The sequence below is a fragment of the Scyliorhinus canicula genome, chromosome 26 (genome assembly GCF_902713615.1).
Source record: "Scyliorhinus canicula chromosome 26, sScyCan1.1, whole genome shotgun sequence".
In the NCBI taxonomy this organism is placed as follows: domain Eukaryota; kingdom Metazoa; phylum Chordata; class Chondrichthyes; order Carcharhiniformes; family Scyliorhinidae; genus Scyliorhinus; species Scyliorhinus canicula.
This window is the reverse complement of record NC_052171.1, coordinates 1775921-1794616: the sequence shown is the minus strand read 5'-3', so window position 1 is coordinate 1794616 and position 18696 is coordinate 1775921. Positions and strand designations below refer to the sequence as shown.

At 47.2% G+C, this 18696-nt stretch overlaps 1 protein-coding gene across 2 annotated transcripts in view; it reads right to left on the bottom strand.

Moving 5' to 3' along the window:
* The window catches only part of LOC119957376 (gamma-glutamyl hydrolase), a 41667-nt gene that overhangs the window by 22732 nt on the left and 239 nt on the right, over window positions 1–18696 (bottom strand). The window contains exons 1-4 of one of the 2 annotated variants that reach the window (XM_038785325.1): window positions 15749–16416; window positions 14752–14866; window positions 3635–3685; window positions 1216–1300 (exon numbers count right to left, since the gene is read on the bottom strand). In XM_038785325.1, coding sequence (XP_038641253.1) covers window positions 1216–1300; window positions 3635–3685; window positions 14752–14866; window positions 15749–15755 — 258 coding nt within the window. In that variant the 5' untranslated portion in view covers window positions 15756–16416. Of the gene's footprint in view, window positions 1–1215; window positions 1301–3634; window positions 3686–14751; window positions 14867–15748; window positions 16417–18696 lie in introns of those variants that run through there. The other variant, XM_038785324.1, reaches the window with a different exon arrangement.

The following is an 18696-nucleotide window of genomic DNA, read 5'->3' as shown; positions in this document are numbered from 1 at the left end:
AAAATTCTGGGTTTCAGAGGGGTCCCTACAGGAGTAATTTTTAAAAATAATTTAAAGTACCCAATTTTTTTTCCAATTAAGGGGCAATTTAGTGTGTCCAATTCACCTACTCTGCACATCTTTGTGCTGTTGAGGTGAGACCCATGCAGACATGAGAATGTTCAAACTCCACACGGACAGTCCTATAGAAGTAATTTACTTAAATGTCTTTGAAGAGAATCCTCCAGAGGAACTAAGAAATAAATTTGAGTGCATAGCTTGTGTAGTTATAAATGATATTATTTAGTTAATAGTGCTTATTTTGTTCAATTCTTTTATATACAATAAAGCTTGTTTTTTTGTTTTTTAACAAAGTGAAATCTCCTTGTGTGATTCTCATGGCTAAAATTAGGTGTTCTGATTTCTTTTGAAATGTTAATGTTTCCCAACTGGCTGGTAATAAGCCCCACAACCCTCCATGGTATCTGCACTGCTCGAATTCGGGTCTCTTGAGCATCTGGATTTTAACTGTTCCAGTAGTGGTGGTCCAAACTCTGAATTGCCTCTGGGGACCTCTCTGCTCTCTACCGCGCTTTTTACTTTAACAAACTCCTTAAAATCTACCTCTTCTCTAATATTTCCTGATTTGATTTGGTGTCATTTTTTTCTTTCATTATGCTCCAAATGAGGGACTTGGAATGTTTTATCTTGTTGAAGACATGATATAAAGGTGCTGCTGTTGTTTTAATTACAGCAATAAACTGTAATGAATAATCTCTGTTCAAATCGAGAGAATTGCCAGATTAAGATGAAACGACTTGCTGCATCTAGCCACACTAAATCAATTCCTGTGATGGGAATTGTCTTTTTTTTCTTTCTTTTTTTTTGGATAAAATTTAGAGTACCCAATTCATTTTTTCCAATTAAGGGGCAATTTAGTGTGGTCAATCCTGCACATCTTTGGGTTGTGGGGGCAAAACCCACACAAACACGGGGAGAATGTGCAAACTCCACACGGACAGTGACCCAGAGTCGAACCTGGGACCTCGGCGCCGTGAGGCAGCAGGGCTAACCCACTGCGCCACCGTGCTGCCCTTTGGGAATTGTCTTTGTTCGTAACATCCAGGAAAAGAGAGGAGAAATGTGAATAATTTAACATGCTTGGAGCAGCAGACAAGTTCACTTTTACTTGGTGAAGGCTTGAATTAAATACAAAGACATGTTGTTTGTACCTACCTTTAATGCAAGTTCATAAAATTTCTTTGCAGCCTTGGCAAACGCAGATGTCTCCAAATTAGATGATCCACCAGGGAGTAGAATGCTGAGAAAAGAGTAGGGAGATGGGTGAAGGAACGTGTTGTGTCACAACATGTACATTCTCACAACATGTACATACTCCTTCCTTCCAATTACCCCCTGACAGGGGTTACAATTTCATAGATGCGTTGGAGGATGGGTGTCCTTATTCCTCAAAGTAACATGATTCATAAAAGAAACTAGGTGAGAGAAACTAGGGAAGGAAGAGACATGCTGATTTGCTGAAGTGTGGTAGATGGAATGCGCAGAACAGAAATAAGTCAATTGACACAACTTCTGCTGGTGCTTCTTCTTCACACAAGTTTCTGTCCATTCCATGAATTGGAAAGAGCTGCACATTCTGTATAACTCTCAGTCTTGACAGTGACTCTGAGAAGGGTACTTCTGTTTGTAGAAGCTGGATCCTGCCCTCATTCTGTGACCAACAAAGATCTTGTGAACCAGGGAATTTTCGTCCCCGGGACAAACTTTCACCAACTGGCTGACCATCATGACCCATGCTGACCGACCTTCACAACAAACCATTTCCGCTTACCTTTCATGTGACAGGTGAGCTTGCTTGGGCCTCACGATCTCACTCCAATTGGGTTCACTGGAGGAGAAGGCAACGTGCATAGCAGGTGTAGCGTTCAGCCAGTTCCTCTGTGAGGACAGAAAACCCAACCTCTCACGTATAGGTCGTTGTGAAGGGTAATAGCAACAAAATGCTTGTTTTACTCAGCACTGGATCGGAGATGCTACACCAGAATGCTGACATCCTCATGTTTTTAATGTGCTGTCACAGGTGAGGCGCAGGAGTTCAGATTCTTCATTAGGAGTCAGCTGTCAGTTAATAATTGACTCTGGGGTCTCAAAATCAAAATAACTTTTTATCCACATCTTCTCTTTCAAAATCTGAAATGTCTCCTCTGAAAAGTTGGGGTAAAAACTGTTGATCAGTGCAGCCAGTGTGTTGACAGTTCCCTTACTGACGATGTGTCATAGCAGTGTGGGGAACATGTAGTAGTTTTGGCTTTGTACTTGCACATGCCAAACTTTCAATTACTTTTTGAAAGTATCTATTTCTTCAAAGTGCTGAAAACAGTCATCATCCTTACCTTGTAATTTGAGTTTCAGTTCATTTAGAGTTGAAAAGCTATTTGCAACGTAAGACATAGTTAGCATCGGACTCTCATTTGCCAGTATGTCCCTTCATATAACACACATGGGTTTTGTATCCTGATTTGCATTGGCACAATTGATTAAGCCTTTATCTTTATACTGCTTTGTTCCCGATCTCAGTTTCTTCTTAGTAGGCTGTTCACCAGAAGCCCCAGAGCTCTGTGTACAGCCCATACTAGCACTGCTTTTTCCTGCCATGGACTCTCCTGCGCAGCTCTCTCCAGAAGATTCAGTTATGAGATCCTGGCCTGTTTGCTTCTCTGGTTCTCTCTTCCTTATACCGAAAAGATCGACTTCAGTTCTTCACAGTCCTGTTGCTCTGCTTGCTCGCAGCGAGAAAATGGAGGAATCTCTCCTCTGTGATTTTGGGCCAAAAGCAAGGACATACAGGGCACGCGATTCTACGTGCCGGGTGTGTGACCTGCTCTCTGCTGGCGCTTATGACGGGAAGACTGCATCGTTCACATTTACAAGTCTGTCACGGCTGGCATTCTCAACCTAAAAGCTGGCTAGCGGTCAGCTATTATTGGGAATGACACGGTTGATTGCTCCCCGTCCTCTCAATGCCTCCCGTGACCCACCCACAGGTCAGGGGCCGCAGTTTGAAAAACTTTCTTGTAGGCAATCAAGAGTAGGAATACAAGCTGATTCTTCTTCCTCAAACTTTGCCTACATGAAGCACCCTAATGCTGAGGGCTAACAGAGCAGAATTTCTGCGCTGTATATTCATTGATTTTTACCACAATTGTACATATCTGTTCAATGGAGGGAACAGCCTCAGGGTTTTTTTAAAAGTTAGAGTGCCTAATTATTTGTCTCCAATTAAGGGGCACTTTAGCGTGGCCAAACCACCTGACCTGCATATCTTTGGGTTGTGGGGGTGAAACCCAGGCAGACACGGGGAGAATGTGCAAACCCACACAGACAGTGATCCGGGGCTGGGTCCTCAGAGCTGTAGGTAGCAGAGCTAACCACTGCACCACCGTGCCACCCGCTTAGCCTCAGAGTTTTAATGGGCTGCATTATTATATCAACATAGCAGGGATTGTTAATGTCAGACTGTCGACTGATATGACAGAAAGGTGGGCTTTGATGGTGGTTTAGGTGGGGACTCGCGCAGTGGCTGACTTTGTCTGCAATTGAAATGTATCGGAAGGTTACATTGTTCTTTATTTACCCATTGATTGAAGAGAAAATCCTTTCATATTCGTCATTCGTCAGATTCAACCTATGTTCAACAAAAAAAAAAGAGTTTTAGTTTGAACATTCTTTATTTAAAAATTCAGAGTACCCAATTATTTTTTTCCCAATTAAGGGGCAATTTAGCGTGGCCAATCCACCTACCCTGCACATCTTTGGGTTGTGCAGGTGAAACCCATGCAGAAATGGGGAGAATATGCAAACTCCACACAGACAGTGACCCGAGGCTGGGATCGAACCCGGGTCCTCGGCGCTGTGAGGCAGCAGCGCTAACCACTGTGCCACTTTCATAATTTTCCTTTATTACAGCAGCCTGAGTCATTGGCTCCCTGTAGTAAAAATCTCCAAATATTGTACCATTACTATGTGGTTTTTATTTTTCCTCCCAACAATTTTATCCACCTTCTGAAGGCACAAGCTCTTTCTGGCATATTGTAGCCATGCTGGCCACGCAAAATGGACACTGAGCCAAACTAAAATGGAAGGCTGCTGAGAAACAGACAGTTCAGCCAGAACAGCAGTCTGCAAAGAGCAGTTTGCATTCTGCAGCAGCAGAAACCAGTTTGGGCTCAGGTGAAAAGACCTTAGCTAGGTGCAAATGGCAAAACGCTTTGCATGCTAATGAGGCCATCAGACTTGAACACCCACACAAAAGATACATTTGGTTCTGAATGGACACATTCCAATCAAGACCCAGACATCGAGGCACCAGAAACCTCCGAACAAAAGGACATAAGAAACGCCCCCTCCATCACGGAGACCCTCTCGCATTGGGGAATTAATCCAGTATCGATAAGAAATTGATCCAATAGGTAGAGCCCGCCCGGGAAGAGGGAAGGACAACGGAACCCCTATAAAAGATAGGGACCTCGTGTTGTCCGGTCTGTTAAACCTGTGCTCCGGCCCCGACTGACACCTGGTATCCTGACTCCAGCCGTTGAGCACCAGCCGCCGAAACCGTAAGTTCAACGCTCGCTACGCGATCCAAGCCCGCTAGACTCCCAAGTGCCAGAACGCTTGCTGAAGGCTGCAGACAAAACCAGGACGAAGGCCTCGTTCTCTGACCTTGCCTGTTCCTGTTAGATAAGTATTCTGTTTGCTTATGTTTAGTTGTAGTTTAGTCTCTTAGTGTGTGCATGAGTATTTATTATTAACTGTATAATAAATATTGATCGTTTGAACTTTACTAATCGGTGTATCGTCTTTATTACTTTGAATTTGACCTTGGAATACTTGTGACGTTGCCTATACGGCAGCTGGCGACTCCAGAGCTAAATAATTACATAGAACAGAGCCTAGCAGTGTTAAGCACACGTCGAACTCGGAGGCGTGTTAATACACTCCAATAAACGCGTTTTACGCCCATAGTAAAACGTGCAACATTTAGTGGCGACTCCGCCGGGACCCTGTTGTAAGTGGAAACACCACAGTGTCCAGGACCCTGAAATTTGAATTAGAACTCCAAATTGCAGAGAAAGAAAGAGATCACAAGTATTCAAGGTGTTCAAAATAATAAGCGAAATTCGGAAGTGTGTTTTAGTGCATGCGTACTAACAGGGCTGTAAGGTAAAACTGAAAGCTTTTTGTTGCGACAAACTTTCGGTAGTTTTGTTAACGGAACATAGCGCAAGCCGTACCCGTTTCTCGAAACACCACCCCAGCAACCCCCTGTTCCAAATTATAAAAAGAGAGTCAGAGGAAATGGCCATGCAGGCAATGGAACGTCTGATGGATCCAGCAAAGTTTGTGGTCGCAGCGACCAGCAGCAGTAGCAGAGTAGGCCAGTGTCCCACGTGGGAGCTGGAACTCCGCAAATATCTGCAGGGAAAGGGATGGCCCCTTTGGAAAGAGTTTTGTGCAAATGAGGAGACAGGTCCCGGAAGTATAGGTCATACTTGGTGGGAGAACCTCTCTCAAATACACAAAAAGAGTTTAAGTAAAGCACGCAAGCCGATGGCGATTGTGTCCTGCTTGGCACAGTTGCGAGGCGCAGAGGAGGTCATCAGGACGCTCCGGGCAGATTTAGAGGAAAGGAACCGAATGAGTAAGGTCGATGTCAGGGACATCGAGAAAGAAAACCTGGAATTAAAAGGGAAGTTGGCAGAGAAGGGTAGAGAGGTGGATGATGCCAAGAGGGCTCACCAGTCTTGTCTAGCTCATCTGAACAGTTCCCAGACCCAGTATGAGAAAGCCTATCAGGACGTGCAACGTGCCGTTCTGATAAGACAGGAATCGGAAAAGCAGGTGGAGGCATTGCAGAGGCAATGCTCCGATCTCAAAGCAGCTTTGAGAGCACTCCACGCTGCAACGACCGAACAAAGACAAAGCACAGTTGACCACGCGAAATGCAGGAAACAGATTGCGGAACTGCAATCTCTGCTTTCGGTGCAGAATGGCTTCCAAAGCACCTTTGGAGCTCAGTTAGATGGGGAAAATGCCCCAGATTGGCAGGAATTAAGCGAGACAGCGCAGCGTTATGTTCAGGGAACATGTGCGCCAGCAGCTCAGCAGAAACGACAGGCACCCCAACCCCCCACAGCTCAGACCATAACCGCACCCATGAATCCCGTAACCACACAGAGGAAAGCCGAATCAGAAGGCGCCCCAGACATAACTTACACCACCCCTTTAACAGTAACCCAGCTAAGGGACGCTTGTGAAAAGATCACTCCGTTCCTCCCCACCGCAGACCCCCACCAGTTCTTTGCTAAAGTAAAACAGCAGGCTACCATGTACGGCCTGGATGAGAGAGAGCAGGTTAAGCTCACCGTGCTGAGCTTAGACCAGAGTGTAGTGGCAGCCCTCCCCGACCCACAGAACGTGGCAGGAGGCAGCCTAGAGGAGATGCACACTGCCATTTTAGATGCCATCGGGTACAATAGAGGTGACCCCGTAGAAGGCTTAAATAAGTGCAGGCAGAAGAGATCCGAACACCCCACAGCATTCGCAGGAAGGCTGTGGATTCATTTCAGCGCAGTTTTCGGACAGCTAGATAGAGCGCATTTAACCCGCGAAAACATGGTTAAGTGGACGCGCACAATTATCTCACACGCAACAGAAGCAGGACAGAGCGCTTGCAATAATTACGACCCCTCAGAAGAGGCCCATAACGAAAAATGGGTCCTCAAAAGATTGTCCCGCGCTTGGGAGCAATCGCTTCAGGCAAAAGCAAAGGTTAGATCCCCAGAAGAGGCTCAGGCTGCTGCAGATATCCAAGCAGTCAGAGAGCACCAGAAGCCCGCATGGGTAAATGAAGGCAAGAGCAGCCCTCAACAGAAAGGACAGGAATGCTATAACTGTGGACAGTTAGGGCATTGGGCAAAAGAGTGTAATGCACCCCAGCGATCTCAGAGAGGCCAGCAGACAGGCACTCTGAACCGCAACAAAGCAAAACCAATCCACAATGTAGCAGTACAGTCAGGACCCACCAATGTGGACGAGACGAACTGACGGTGTTCGGGCTCCCCCACTTGGGTCTGTGACACACTATGGGACTCATCAGGGAGGCCCGTAGTCACGGCAAAAGTCAAAGGGAAGCCCATAGAGTTACTGTGGGACACAGGAGGATCCCGCACCACCATTAACTCCACAACCACGGCACACATAGACACGTGGCCGACCACCTCCACCATCACACTTAGCGGGTTCACCGGACACTCGCAGCAGGGACATATCACAGCACCCGTAGCGATCCAGCTAGGGAACATTAGCACAAGGCACCCCGTAGTTTTAGTAAATCTTCCCCGGACAGCAGAGCACATCCTGGGGATAGATTTTATGAACGCTCATAGCTTGTCGTTCGACCCAGTGAACCAGTGTGTCTGGCGAATGGCGAGATCAGACAGAGCCCCAGCCACCCTCACAGTAGGAGACTACGCTAATCGGATTAGCGCAGTGGGAGAGTACTCATTCGACCTGACTACACTCCACACCGACAGACAAATTAAGGCCCTACTAAACAAACACAGGACAGCATTTGCAAGTCACCGTCATGACTGTGGTAGAATGACTGGACAAGTTCATGTTACCGGACAGGACCCCCGACCGCAAAAACAGTATAGATTTCCCCTCGAGGCAGAGGTGGAAATAGAAAAAGTTATAGGCAGCTTGTTGGACCAAGGTGTACTGAGAACGGTAGCCTCCACCAACAATACCCCTATTTGGCCAGTGAGGAAGCCCGATGGATCATGGCGTCTGACCATCGATTATCGGGAACTCAACAAAGTAACCCCCGCAGTAGCCCCAACGGTAGCTACTAGTCCCGAGACCATGCTCAAGCAGGGTCTCAACGCCAAGTACTTCACGGTATTGGACATCAGTAATGGATTCTGGTCAATACCATTGGCAAAAGCGTGCCAATACAAATTCGCATTCACTTTTAAAACACAGCAGTACACGTGGACATGCCTCCCACAAGGATTCCACAATTCACCCTCCATTTTCCACCGACAGCTGGCAAGTGGATTAGAAAAATTTTCCCGACCCGATTGTCTGGTACAGTATGTAGACGACCTACTACTGCAGACAGACACAAAGGCAGAGCACATTTCGCTTCTGGCCGAACTCCTAGAACTCTTAACTGAAATTGGCTGTAAAGTTAACCCGAAAAAGGCCCAGATATTGGAAAGTAAAGTGATGTATTTGGGAACAGTCATCACGCAAGGCAAACGCGAGATCGAATTCAAAAGAATTGATTCGATTGTCAAATTGCCCCTTCCCCAGAATGTATCAGCCCTCCGGTCGTTTTTAGGACTGGTTGGCTATTGTCGGAACCACATCGACGGATTCGCGACAAAAGCCGCCCCACTTTCAGACCTCCTTAAGAAAGGAGCCCCCTGGGAATGGCTTCCGCAGCATACAGGCGCTGTGGAAGAGTTGAAACGAGCCCTTAGTGCAGCACCCGCGCTGCTAGTCCCCGACCAACTTTCACCGTACGCAATAGAGGTAGCGAGCACCGATCTGACCCTCTCGGCCGTGTTGCTTCAGGAACGGCACGAGCAGCTAAGACCAGTGGCTTATGCCTCCCGACTGTTAGACCCAGTAGAACAAGGATTTTCAGCCTGTGAGAGGCACCTCCTTGCTGTCTTCTGGGCAGTACAGTATTTCTCATACATCACCGGACTCAACCCCATTACTATTCTGACCGAACACACACCCACACAGCTACTACTAGACGGTCGACTGAAGGACGGTTCAGTTAGCCAGATTAGGGCAGCTAGGTGGACCCTACTTTTACAAGGACGGGACATTACAGTGAAACGGACACGCACACACACATACTTAGCCGACAACCTCCAATACCCCGGACAGCCCCATGACTGTGAAATTGTAGTTCCCCTGCATAACACAGGACCCTTTTTAGCAAAAACACCCCCCAGGAAGATAGGGAACCCGAAACAAAGCCCCCAGCCCACAGACACGTGTGGACCCTTGAGGATTTATGTAGACGGTTCCTCCACAGTTTTAAATGGTGAGCGTATCACAGGATGCGGCATCTATGTAGAGGACGCGCAGGGGCGCGCTCTCGAAGAGATAGCTCTTAAGTTACCAGGTCACTTAGGCGCGCAGGCAGCAGAGCTAGCAGCCATAGCGTACATAGTGGACCACCCCGATTCTTTCCCCAGCCCAGCAGACATATATTCAGACAGCTTATATGTCTGTAACAGTTTAACCGATTTTCTGCCCCTGTGGAGGACACGAGGTTTTGTCTCCGCAGACGGAAAACCCCTTCCATCAGCCCCTCTACTCCAGCATATTTTAGCAAAAGCGAAGGACAGGACCTTCGGCATTATAAAAGTTCGAAGCCACCATAGGTCATCACCCCCTGGGAATGTAAAAGCCGACGCATTGGCTAAAGCAGGTTCCAGGAGAGGACACTTATGGACCCCCCCAGCTAGCGCACCAGCTAGCGCCCCTGTGAGCGCAGTCCAAGTCTCACAGACTGATATTAAAGATCTCGTGGCAGCACAAAAACAGGACGGAGACCTCAGGGAGGTTTTCAAGGGAAACTTTGTGCCTGCTTACGAGCACTTTAAACACGCACTGACCACACATGAGGGTGTGATCATTAAGGACCAACTTTATGTGGTCCCACAGCAGGACAGGAATCAGATGATTGCCTTGTTCCATGACGGACACGGGCATCAGGGAATTGATGCAACAACGAGGCACCTCAGGCAACTCTGTTGGTGGCCTAATCTCAGGAATGATGTAACGCACTACATAGAGAATTGCCTGATTTGTGCTCAGAATAACCCGGAGAGGTATTCTAAGAAAGCACAACTTCGGCATACTCGCCCAGTTAACGGCCCTTGGACAAACCTCCAGATCGACTTTATAGGTCCATTGCCCCCTTGCAGGAATGGCTATAAATACGTTCTGGTGGTGATAGATACCTTTACCAAGTGGGTAGAGGCATTTCCCTCACGAACAAACACAGCTAAGACAGCTGCAAAGATCCTGACCCACCACATCTTCACGAGATGGGGTTTACCCCGAAGTATCGATTCGGACCAGGGATCTCACTTTACAGGACGGGTCATGAGGAACGTCCTGACAATATTCGGCATCAAACAAAACTTCCACATTGCGTATCATCCACAGTCCAGCGGGATTGTGGAGCGCATGAATCGGACCCTAAAAACTACCCTCAGAAAAATGGTTCAAGAGAACAATTCCACATGGGATTCAGTGCTCCCCTTTGCACTTATGTTCATAAGGAACACTGTCTCCACATCTACAGGATACACACCACATACACTCATGACCGGACGCCCTATGAAAGGTACAGAATTCCTTTTAGGACTGGACATGACAAGCCCCGAAGTGACGGCCCTCACACATGAAAAGGCAGTTAAAGATCTAGTTGAGACTGTGAGGTCTGCACAGCTCGCAGCCGCAGTCCAGCTAGGGAAACGCCGACAGCAACGGACTGCCTGTTTCAATAAGACCGTACACACCACAGAATTCCAGGTTGGGCAACAGGTAATGTTATCTGTTTATAACCCCAGCAGTTTTTTGGCTCCAAAATATTCCGGTCCCTACTCAATTTCGGACAAAATTAGCCCCTCCGTATACAGGATCAAATATCCTAATGGGAAGACCGCGTGGTTCCATATAAACCAGTTAAAGGCATATGGAACACAGGCCAACCATGCTCACCATGTCCTGCTGGATGCAGCAGAACACTTCACCCCGCCCACCAGAAACACTTTTCCACCATCCCCCTCACAGACCAGTTCATCAACGGACTCGCCCACGACTCCGCCCACAGACCACTACAGACCACGCCCCGACACGCCCACAAGCTGCCACAGCAGAGACAGTAGGACAGACACTGACTCTGAGGACAGCGACACCACACAGCCATACAGCCCACACTGCACCAACTACGACCCCGACTCCAGTGACCCCATGGAAGTCACTTACCTTAAAAACCCAGAACCACCACCCGACCCCGACTACCCCGACAACACACTCGACGCTACACAATGGCACAGGGACAATTCCTACAGACTTGTCCGCAATGATGAAAGTGACCCCCGGTCACACAACTCCAAAATAGCATGCCTGATCCACACAAGGGTGTGGGATCCGGGAGAGCAGGACGACACGGTGTCTGACTCCCGACACGGCAACCCCTTTGTGACCCTGTTCACAGAGGCAGAATCAAAGTGAGGTGTCCAGATGATGTAAGATAGGAATCGTTTGAGGGAAACGATGTCCTTTCTGATGGAACCTGCACGTATGTTTGTCTTCGTTTTATGTTTGTTTGTTTTCAGGAATGTAAATGTTTCAGCTGGAGGATGGACATCTTCTTTTCAGCTGAAAAGATTGTGACCACCTCACATACACGTTAGTTTGTCCGCAGATACTTCTGAGAACTTCGGTTTGATTGGAGATCTTTTCCAAAGTTGTAAGGCCACACGCCAAATAGTTTATCTGCAGATATCTCTGAGAACTTCAGTGATGTCCTCAGTTGGAGCATCTTGGCTCCCTTGGTTTTTTTTTTAGGTGCCCCTCTATTCGGCGAAATAGAGGCTGCAAGTCATGGTAAACACATTCGTACCCGTTTTCTCCAGGTTACTCAGGCAGTGGACAAACGGCACTGAGGACCCGCCCTGTCTGAGAACCAACCCTTGGTCAGCCAAGCTCGGGTATGGCACAGCACGCCCTACCCGGGGATCCCATCCAACTCATACCCGTAGCGGCCCATACGCAACTCATTCGGATGTTTGTTTCCAAGTTTGTTTTCATTTTACGTTAGGTAGCCCTTCGGCCGCCATCCCACATGCTATTTACATCCGGGAACATTCGGATGGTAAATCAGCAAAGCCTGCGAGACGGCTCGCAGAAGGAAGGATTGTTAGGTGTATGCTGGTCTTTAAATTCGCTTTTGAAAAAAAAAAATGAGGGGAGTCACAGGGTGTGACTTAGCCAGTCATTTTAAAGGGTCAATTGGGTTTTGAAAGACAGATGCACTAACAAGTAAAGGTCTTAAACTGTGTATTGACAGATACTGTGCTTGATCCCAAAGGTTTCAAAGGACGAGACAGAGGTCGAAGCCAGGATTGTCAATACCGGAGGAAGAAGGAAGAGAAAGAAGAAGAACAGCAAAATGATGGAAGCCCACTTATTACTATTTAATGTCATATGTATATGTGTGGAAACAAGACACGTTTCCCCCACAACCCCCACCGTAAATGTTAGTACAACAAACCCCCAGTGCTCAGCTCTGATCAGCGAGGTTCAGACCTGGTGTACTAAATTCATGACGTGGTACTCCATGTCCTACATAATCGAATCACTGTTGGTGATCGCGATCCTCACCATCCTAGTGCAGACCCTCAGGTTGAGGAAATGGAAGAGGAGAGCCTCTCGTTCCAGCACCTCACCCATCTATAGAGTGCAATCCCCCATCTTCGGATTCCACCAAACCCCTCAACCCCTCACTGATTACAACACTCTGTAAATAAAATTCAGCCATGTATTATATTGTTCCATACTCGACTGCCGAGTTGGGAAGTGTGATGTTGTGGTGTGAATGGTTAAGATTTTAGAGTGATTAAATGTTTAAGTTAAGGTTAAGGTTAATAGTGATAGGTAGAGGTTCCCAATTGTAGTAATGCATGTCCCTTTTGACATAGGGCCAAGTAGAGATGTTAGTTAAAAAAAAATTTTCTCTTCTTCCCATAGTTTAGAACAGAGTAGAACAGGAACTGGCAAGAGGTCAGAACACAAGGAGGCAAAGCACATAGGTGATCCTTCACAATAGTATGATTGTGAGGATCACAAGGAGGGAATGTAGCCATGCTGGCCACGCAAAATGGACACTGAGCCAAACTAAAATGGAAGGCTGCTGAGAAACAGACAGTTCAGCCAGAACAGCAGTCTGCAAAGAGCAGTTTGCATTCTGCAGCAGCAGAAACCAGTTTGGGCTCAGGTGAAAAGACCTTAGCTAGGTGCAAATGGCAAAACGCTTTGCATGCTAATGAGGCCATCAGACTTGAACACCCACACAAAAGATACATTTGGTTCTGAATGGACACATTCCAATCAAGACCCAGACATCGAGGCACCAGAAACCTCCGAACAAAAGGACATAAGAAACGCCCCCTCCATCACGGAGACCCCCTCGCATTGGGGAATTAATCCAGTATCGATAAGAAATTGATCCAATAGGTAGAGCCCGCCCGGGAAGAGGGAAGGACAACGGAACCCCTATAAAAGATAGGGACCTCGTGTTGTCCGGTCTGTTAAACCTGTGCTCCGGCCCCGACTGACACCTGGTATCCTGACTCCAGCCGTTGAGCACCAGCCGCCGAAACCGTAAGTTCAACGCTCGCTACGCGATCCAAGCCCGCTAGACTCCCAAGTGCCAGAACGCTTGCTGAAGGCTGCAGACAAAACCAGGACGAAGGCCTCGTTCTCTGACCTTGCCTGTTCCTGTTAGATAAGTATTCTGTTTGCTTATGTTTAGTTGTAGTTTAGTCTCTTAGTGTGTGCATGAGTATTTATTATTAACTGTATAATAAATATTGATCGTTTGAACTTTACTAATCGGTGTATCGTCTTTATTACTTTGAATTTGACCTTGGAATACTTGTGACGTTGCCTATACGGCAGCTGGCGACTCCAGAGCTAAATAATTACATAGAACAGAGCCTAGCAGTGTTAAGCACACGTCGAACTCGGAGGCGTGTTAATACACTCCAATAAACGCGTTTTACGCCCATAGTAAAACGTGCAACAATATCGCTTCACATGTTTCATATGGAGTTAAGACAGCACAGTGCTAGTTACTGGACTAGTTAATCCAGAGGCCAGCCATATGACCCAGGGATATGCATTCAAACACCTTTAATTTCATGGTTACCATGGTAACTGAGCAATTTAAATTCCATTAATGTCAGAAATCTGGAATTAGTATCAGGAATGGTGACCATGAAATGACAGGATTATCTCGAAAACCCATATTCCTTCAGGGAATGGACCTTGCTTTCCCTCACCCGGTCTGGTCTCAGTGTGTCTACCGACCTCAAACAACTGGCTGTTAGCTGCTCTCTGAAATGGCCAGTCAGTTGGATTCAACAAGGTGGCTCTCAGGCATCTACTCAAGTGCAGTGAGGGTTGGGCAATAAAATGCCAGCTTGTCAGCAAAACCCACATTCCCACGAATCCAGAGACGTGTGAGTCAGCCTTCAGTAGCTTACACGAGCGGCTTTTCAGGAAAGAAAGAAAGCGAATGTATTACACTTTCACAATCTCAAGGCTCTCTAAAATGCTTCACAATGAATGAAATACTTCAAATGCAGTCTGTGTTGTCTTGCAAGGACTGCTTACTGATCTCCCCCTCAATGATTGAAGGGTATTGTGGTACTCTTACTTTTGCTTGCGATAAGATGTATTGAGCAAAATAATTGCATGTAATCTCCAGTTCCACCACATATTCAAAAATTGACCACTGCATCCCAGGGGAAACTGATGTATTCTTGTTGGTGGGTCTGAGTCAACCTGAGGGTCACTGGGCTGTGCATTCTGTGCTGTTGCTCAGTATGACTGCCGCTAGAGCTACTAAAACATATGAAGTAATACCTGACTGGTACCACTCTGCAGCCACCTGACTCCAGATACTTTACATAGGGCGCAGCAATGTAACTCTTGCCGTATGGAAGGTGATCTGCATCAACTGTTTCCTGGGCCAATATCCCTGTGGGGCACAAAATATAGATCCTGTTTAAGAGAGAATAATAAATGTAGTAGAACATAGAACAGTACAGCACAGAACAGGCCCTTCGGCCCTCAATGTTGTGCCGAGCCATGATCACCCTACTCAAACCCACGTATCCACCCTATACCCGTAACCCAACAACCCCCCCCCCCCCCTTAACCTTACTTTTATTAGGACACTACGGGCAATTTAGCATGGCCAATCCACCTAACCCGCACATCTTTGGACTGTGGGAGGAAACCGGAGCACCCGGAGGAAACCCACGCACACACGGGGAGGACGTGCAGACTCCACACAGACAGTGACCCAGCCGGGAATCGAACCTGGGACCCTGGAGCTGTGAAGCATTTATGCTAACCACCATGCTACCCTGCTGCCCCGAGTACTGCACTGAGATGCAGGCTTGTTCATTTCAGATTTTCCCCTTTACCTGAAAGATTGATGTTGCAGTTGTATCCGCAGCACCCTACCCAGAAAACATGAGGATGAAAGAATCCCCCACAGCAAAATCATGATTGACGGAATGGGAATGGGCCCTCAAACCTGCTCTTCCATATGATCACAGCTGATCTTCTGCCTTAGCTCCACTTTCCCGCCAGCTCCCCATTGTTCCCTGAATTCTGTCTATCACAGCCCGAGATATATTCAAAAATGGAGCATGCACAATCCTCTGAGAGAGAGAGGGGATTACACAGATCCATTCCTCTTTGAGTGAAGAAGTCACCCCCCCACACCCCACATCAATGATCCCTCACCGCAAGCCTGTGCCCTGTGTTCTAGATTCCCCAGCCAGCGGGAACAAGCTCTCATTGCCTGACCTGTCAAGCCCCTTTAGAAACTCATCTCTTTCAATCAGATCACCTTTCATTCCTCTGAACTCCAGGGACCATAGGCCCAGTTTACTCAGCGTATTATTATCAGCTGTACCGCTTCCAATGCAAGTATATTCTTCCTTAAATATGGAGGGCAGACTGCGAGTGCTGGAAACGGCTCCATTTCCGTTCTCCCCAGGGAAATACTCAGGCAATCCGGTGGTGGCGACACTGAAGATATGGAGGCATTTTCGGCAGCAATTTAAGGTTGAGGTGATGTCGAAGCTGACGCCAATCAGCTGTTTGAACCAGGGTTGGGAAGACAAGATGGTAGTAGGAGTGAGGGATTTGTTTCTGGTGGGGCAGTTTGGAGGAATTGACAGAGATGTTTGGAATCCCAGTCAGAAACGTTCCAGTATATGCACAATCCCATGATGCTGCCCGCCTTGCTGTTAGAGGACTGGAGGAGGTGGGTACATCAAGGATCCATGGGAGGATACTAGAGGAGGATATGGTATCGTTGGAGGGGGTTAAGGCCAAGTGAGGAGTTGGGAATAGCTCTGGATGAGTGGATGTGGTCGGAGGTGTTGTGCAGGGTGAACGCCACCACTTTGTGTGCGAGACTAGAGTTAATACAATTAAAGGTGGTGGGTTGGGCACATCTCACAAGGTTGAGGTTTGCGGGAGTGGAGGGTAAGTGTGAGGAGGGGCCCAGTCAATCATGTTCAGATGTTTAGGTCCTGTCCTGAGTTGGAGAGGTTTTGGGGCTCTTTCTTCTGCACCATCGGCAATCTTGCGAATGGAGTTGGAGCCCAGTCTTCCAGGGGCCATATTTAGGCTGCTGGACCTGCCGGAGCTACAGATGGGGGTCGGGTGTTTTAGCCTTCGCCTTGCTGATTGCTCGCAGGCAGGTTCTGTTGGGAGTGGAGGTCAGCTTCACTGCCCTGTGCTTCAGGGTGGCTGGGGGATTTAATGGATTTTATATACCTTGAAAATGTTAAGTTCATATTGAGGTGCAATCAAGGGGTTCCACAAATGAAGGCGCCCGTTCATTCTGTATTTTAAAGAATTGGTCACCGTCAGCTGCTGGGGGGGGGGGGGGGGGGGGGGGGGGGGGGTAGAGTTTAGGCTGGGGTGTGTGTTGTAGTATGGGGGTGTTTATTTTTCTTTGAACTATGTTAGTTTGGGGTAGGGTGTGTTTGTGGTTCTTATGTATAAAATGTTAAAATCTTAATAAAAATACTGAAAAAAATATGGAGGGCAAAACTGTGCACCATACTCCAGAAAGATATAGAAAGGCTGGCAGGTTGGGAGATAACTGGTAGATCTAGTCCAGTGTTCAAAGTTGTCAACAATGAGGAAATGAAATGCATTTTAAATGGCAAGGTTTGAAATGGAGTAGAGCAGCAGTGTGCACAGATCATTAAAGATGGCAGCACTTTCAAAGTCACTTGTGTTTGTTGATCTCTTTTTGCCGCATCCTTTTGGATCTTTCTGTTGATGGTTCCATTTGTCTTATTCAACATAAAATATGCAACTATTGTGTCTTTCCACTCCAATGTCCTCCTTAAGTCTTTGATTTATCCTGTTTCCCACTCCCTACATTTGCCATTTTCAAACACTAATGTCATGTTGTCCATATTAAAATCATACATTTCAGAAATTGAGAAAAACCATGGATTCAGACTAAATGTTTGTCACAAACTCTCCCTGTGACCCACCTAATGAACACTTTCTAAAAGCCCACATCTATGGCATTCCTTTACCTATCATTAGTCACAATCATCAAAAACATTTCATGTGTTGAACACTGACAAATCCAAGAACAAATTGAAGTTAAAGTTGATCGCCTCAACACACCCAATCTGCAAAGCAGTCTGAGAATGCGGTGGCAAGAGTGAAGAAGTAACAGTTGGGTATCTTTATTATTATTGTCACAAGTTGGCTTACATGAACACTGCAATGAAGTTACTGTAAAAATCCCTCATCGCCACACTCCGGCGCCTGTTCGGGTACACGGGGAGAATTCAGACTGTCCAATTCACCCTAACAAGCACGTCTTTCGGGGCTATGGGAGAAAACCCACGCAGATACGGGGAGAACGTGCAGACTCCACACAAACAGTGACCCAAGCCGGGAATCGAACCTGTGGCGCTGTGAAGCAACAGTGTTAACCACTGTGCTACCGTGCCACCCAACTACATGTGTGTGAAAGCTGACCCTCTGTCTGCAGATGATATCACCAAAGCGCAGCATGGACTCTTGGGGAACTCCAGACCTACGGATACAAGGGTGGGAAGGTAAATTTGAGTGGGGTGTTCTAGCTCGGATTGCTTATGCAACAGTGCAATCAAGGAAGGGCAGTACCGATGGATCAAGGAAGGGCAGTACCAATGGATCAAGGAAGGGCAGTACCAATAGATCAAGGAAGGGCAGTACCAATGGATCAAGGAAGGGCAGTACCAATGGATCAAGGAAGGGCAGTACCAATGGATCAAGGAAGGGCAGTACCAATGGATCAAGGAAGGGCAGTACCAATGGAGAACAGGCACTGGAGGAGGATGGAGAAACCAGGTGTGAGAGGGCAACTGAAGCACCTCTTGAGAGTTTTAAAGATTTAGTACTTTGTTATAGGGTGGGCAGTGTTTTTGCCATTTGGGAAGGCTATCTGTCGCATTAGTCTTATTTTTCCATCTGCCAAAATCCGAGAGCTCTTGCTCCGATGGCCACAGCATATTAGCTATCACGGAAACCGATAGGGGAACTTTGTTGAGGACATATTTTCCTCAAATCGGCCTAGTAGTGTTTTGGGCGGTATTTCCCCCTGAGCAAAGGAGCGCATTAAAATAAGTTGGTTCTCGTCGCTGACGATTCCACATTGGGCTACAATGGCCCAGGGCGATGAGTCTGCTCCGGCTTGGTCAGATCTTTTGGAGAGAAAATGCGGCTGACTGAGACAGTGTGAGGGAAGTTTCATGGAGAATGGGAGGGGAGGAA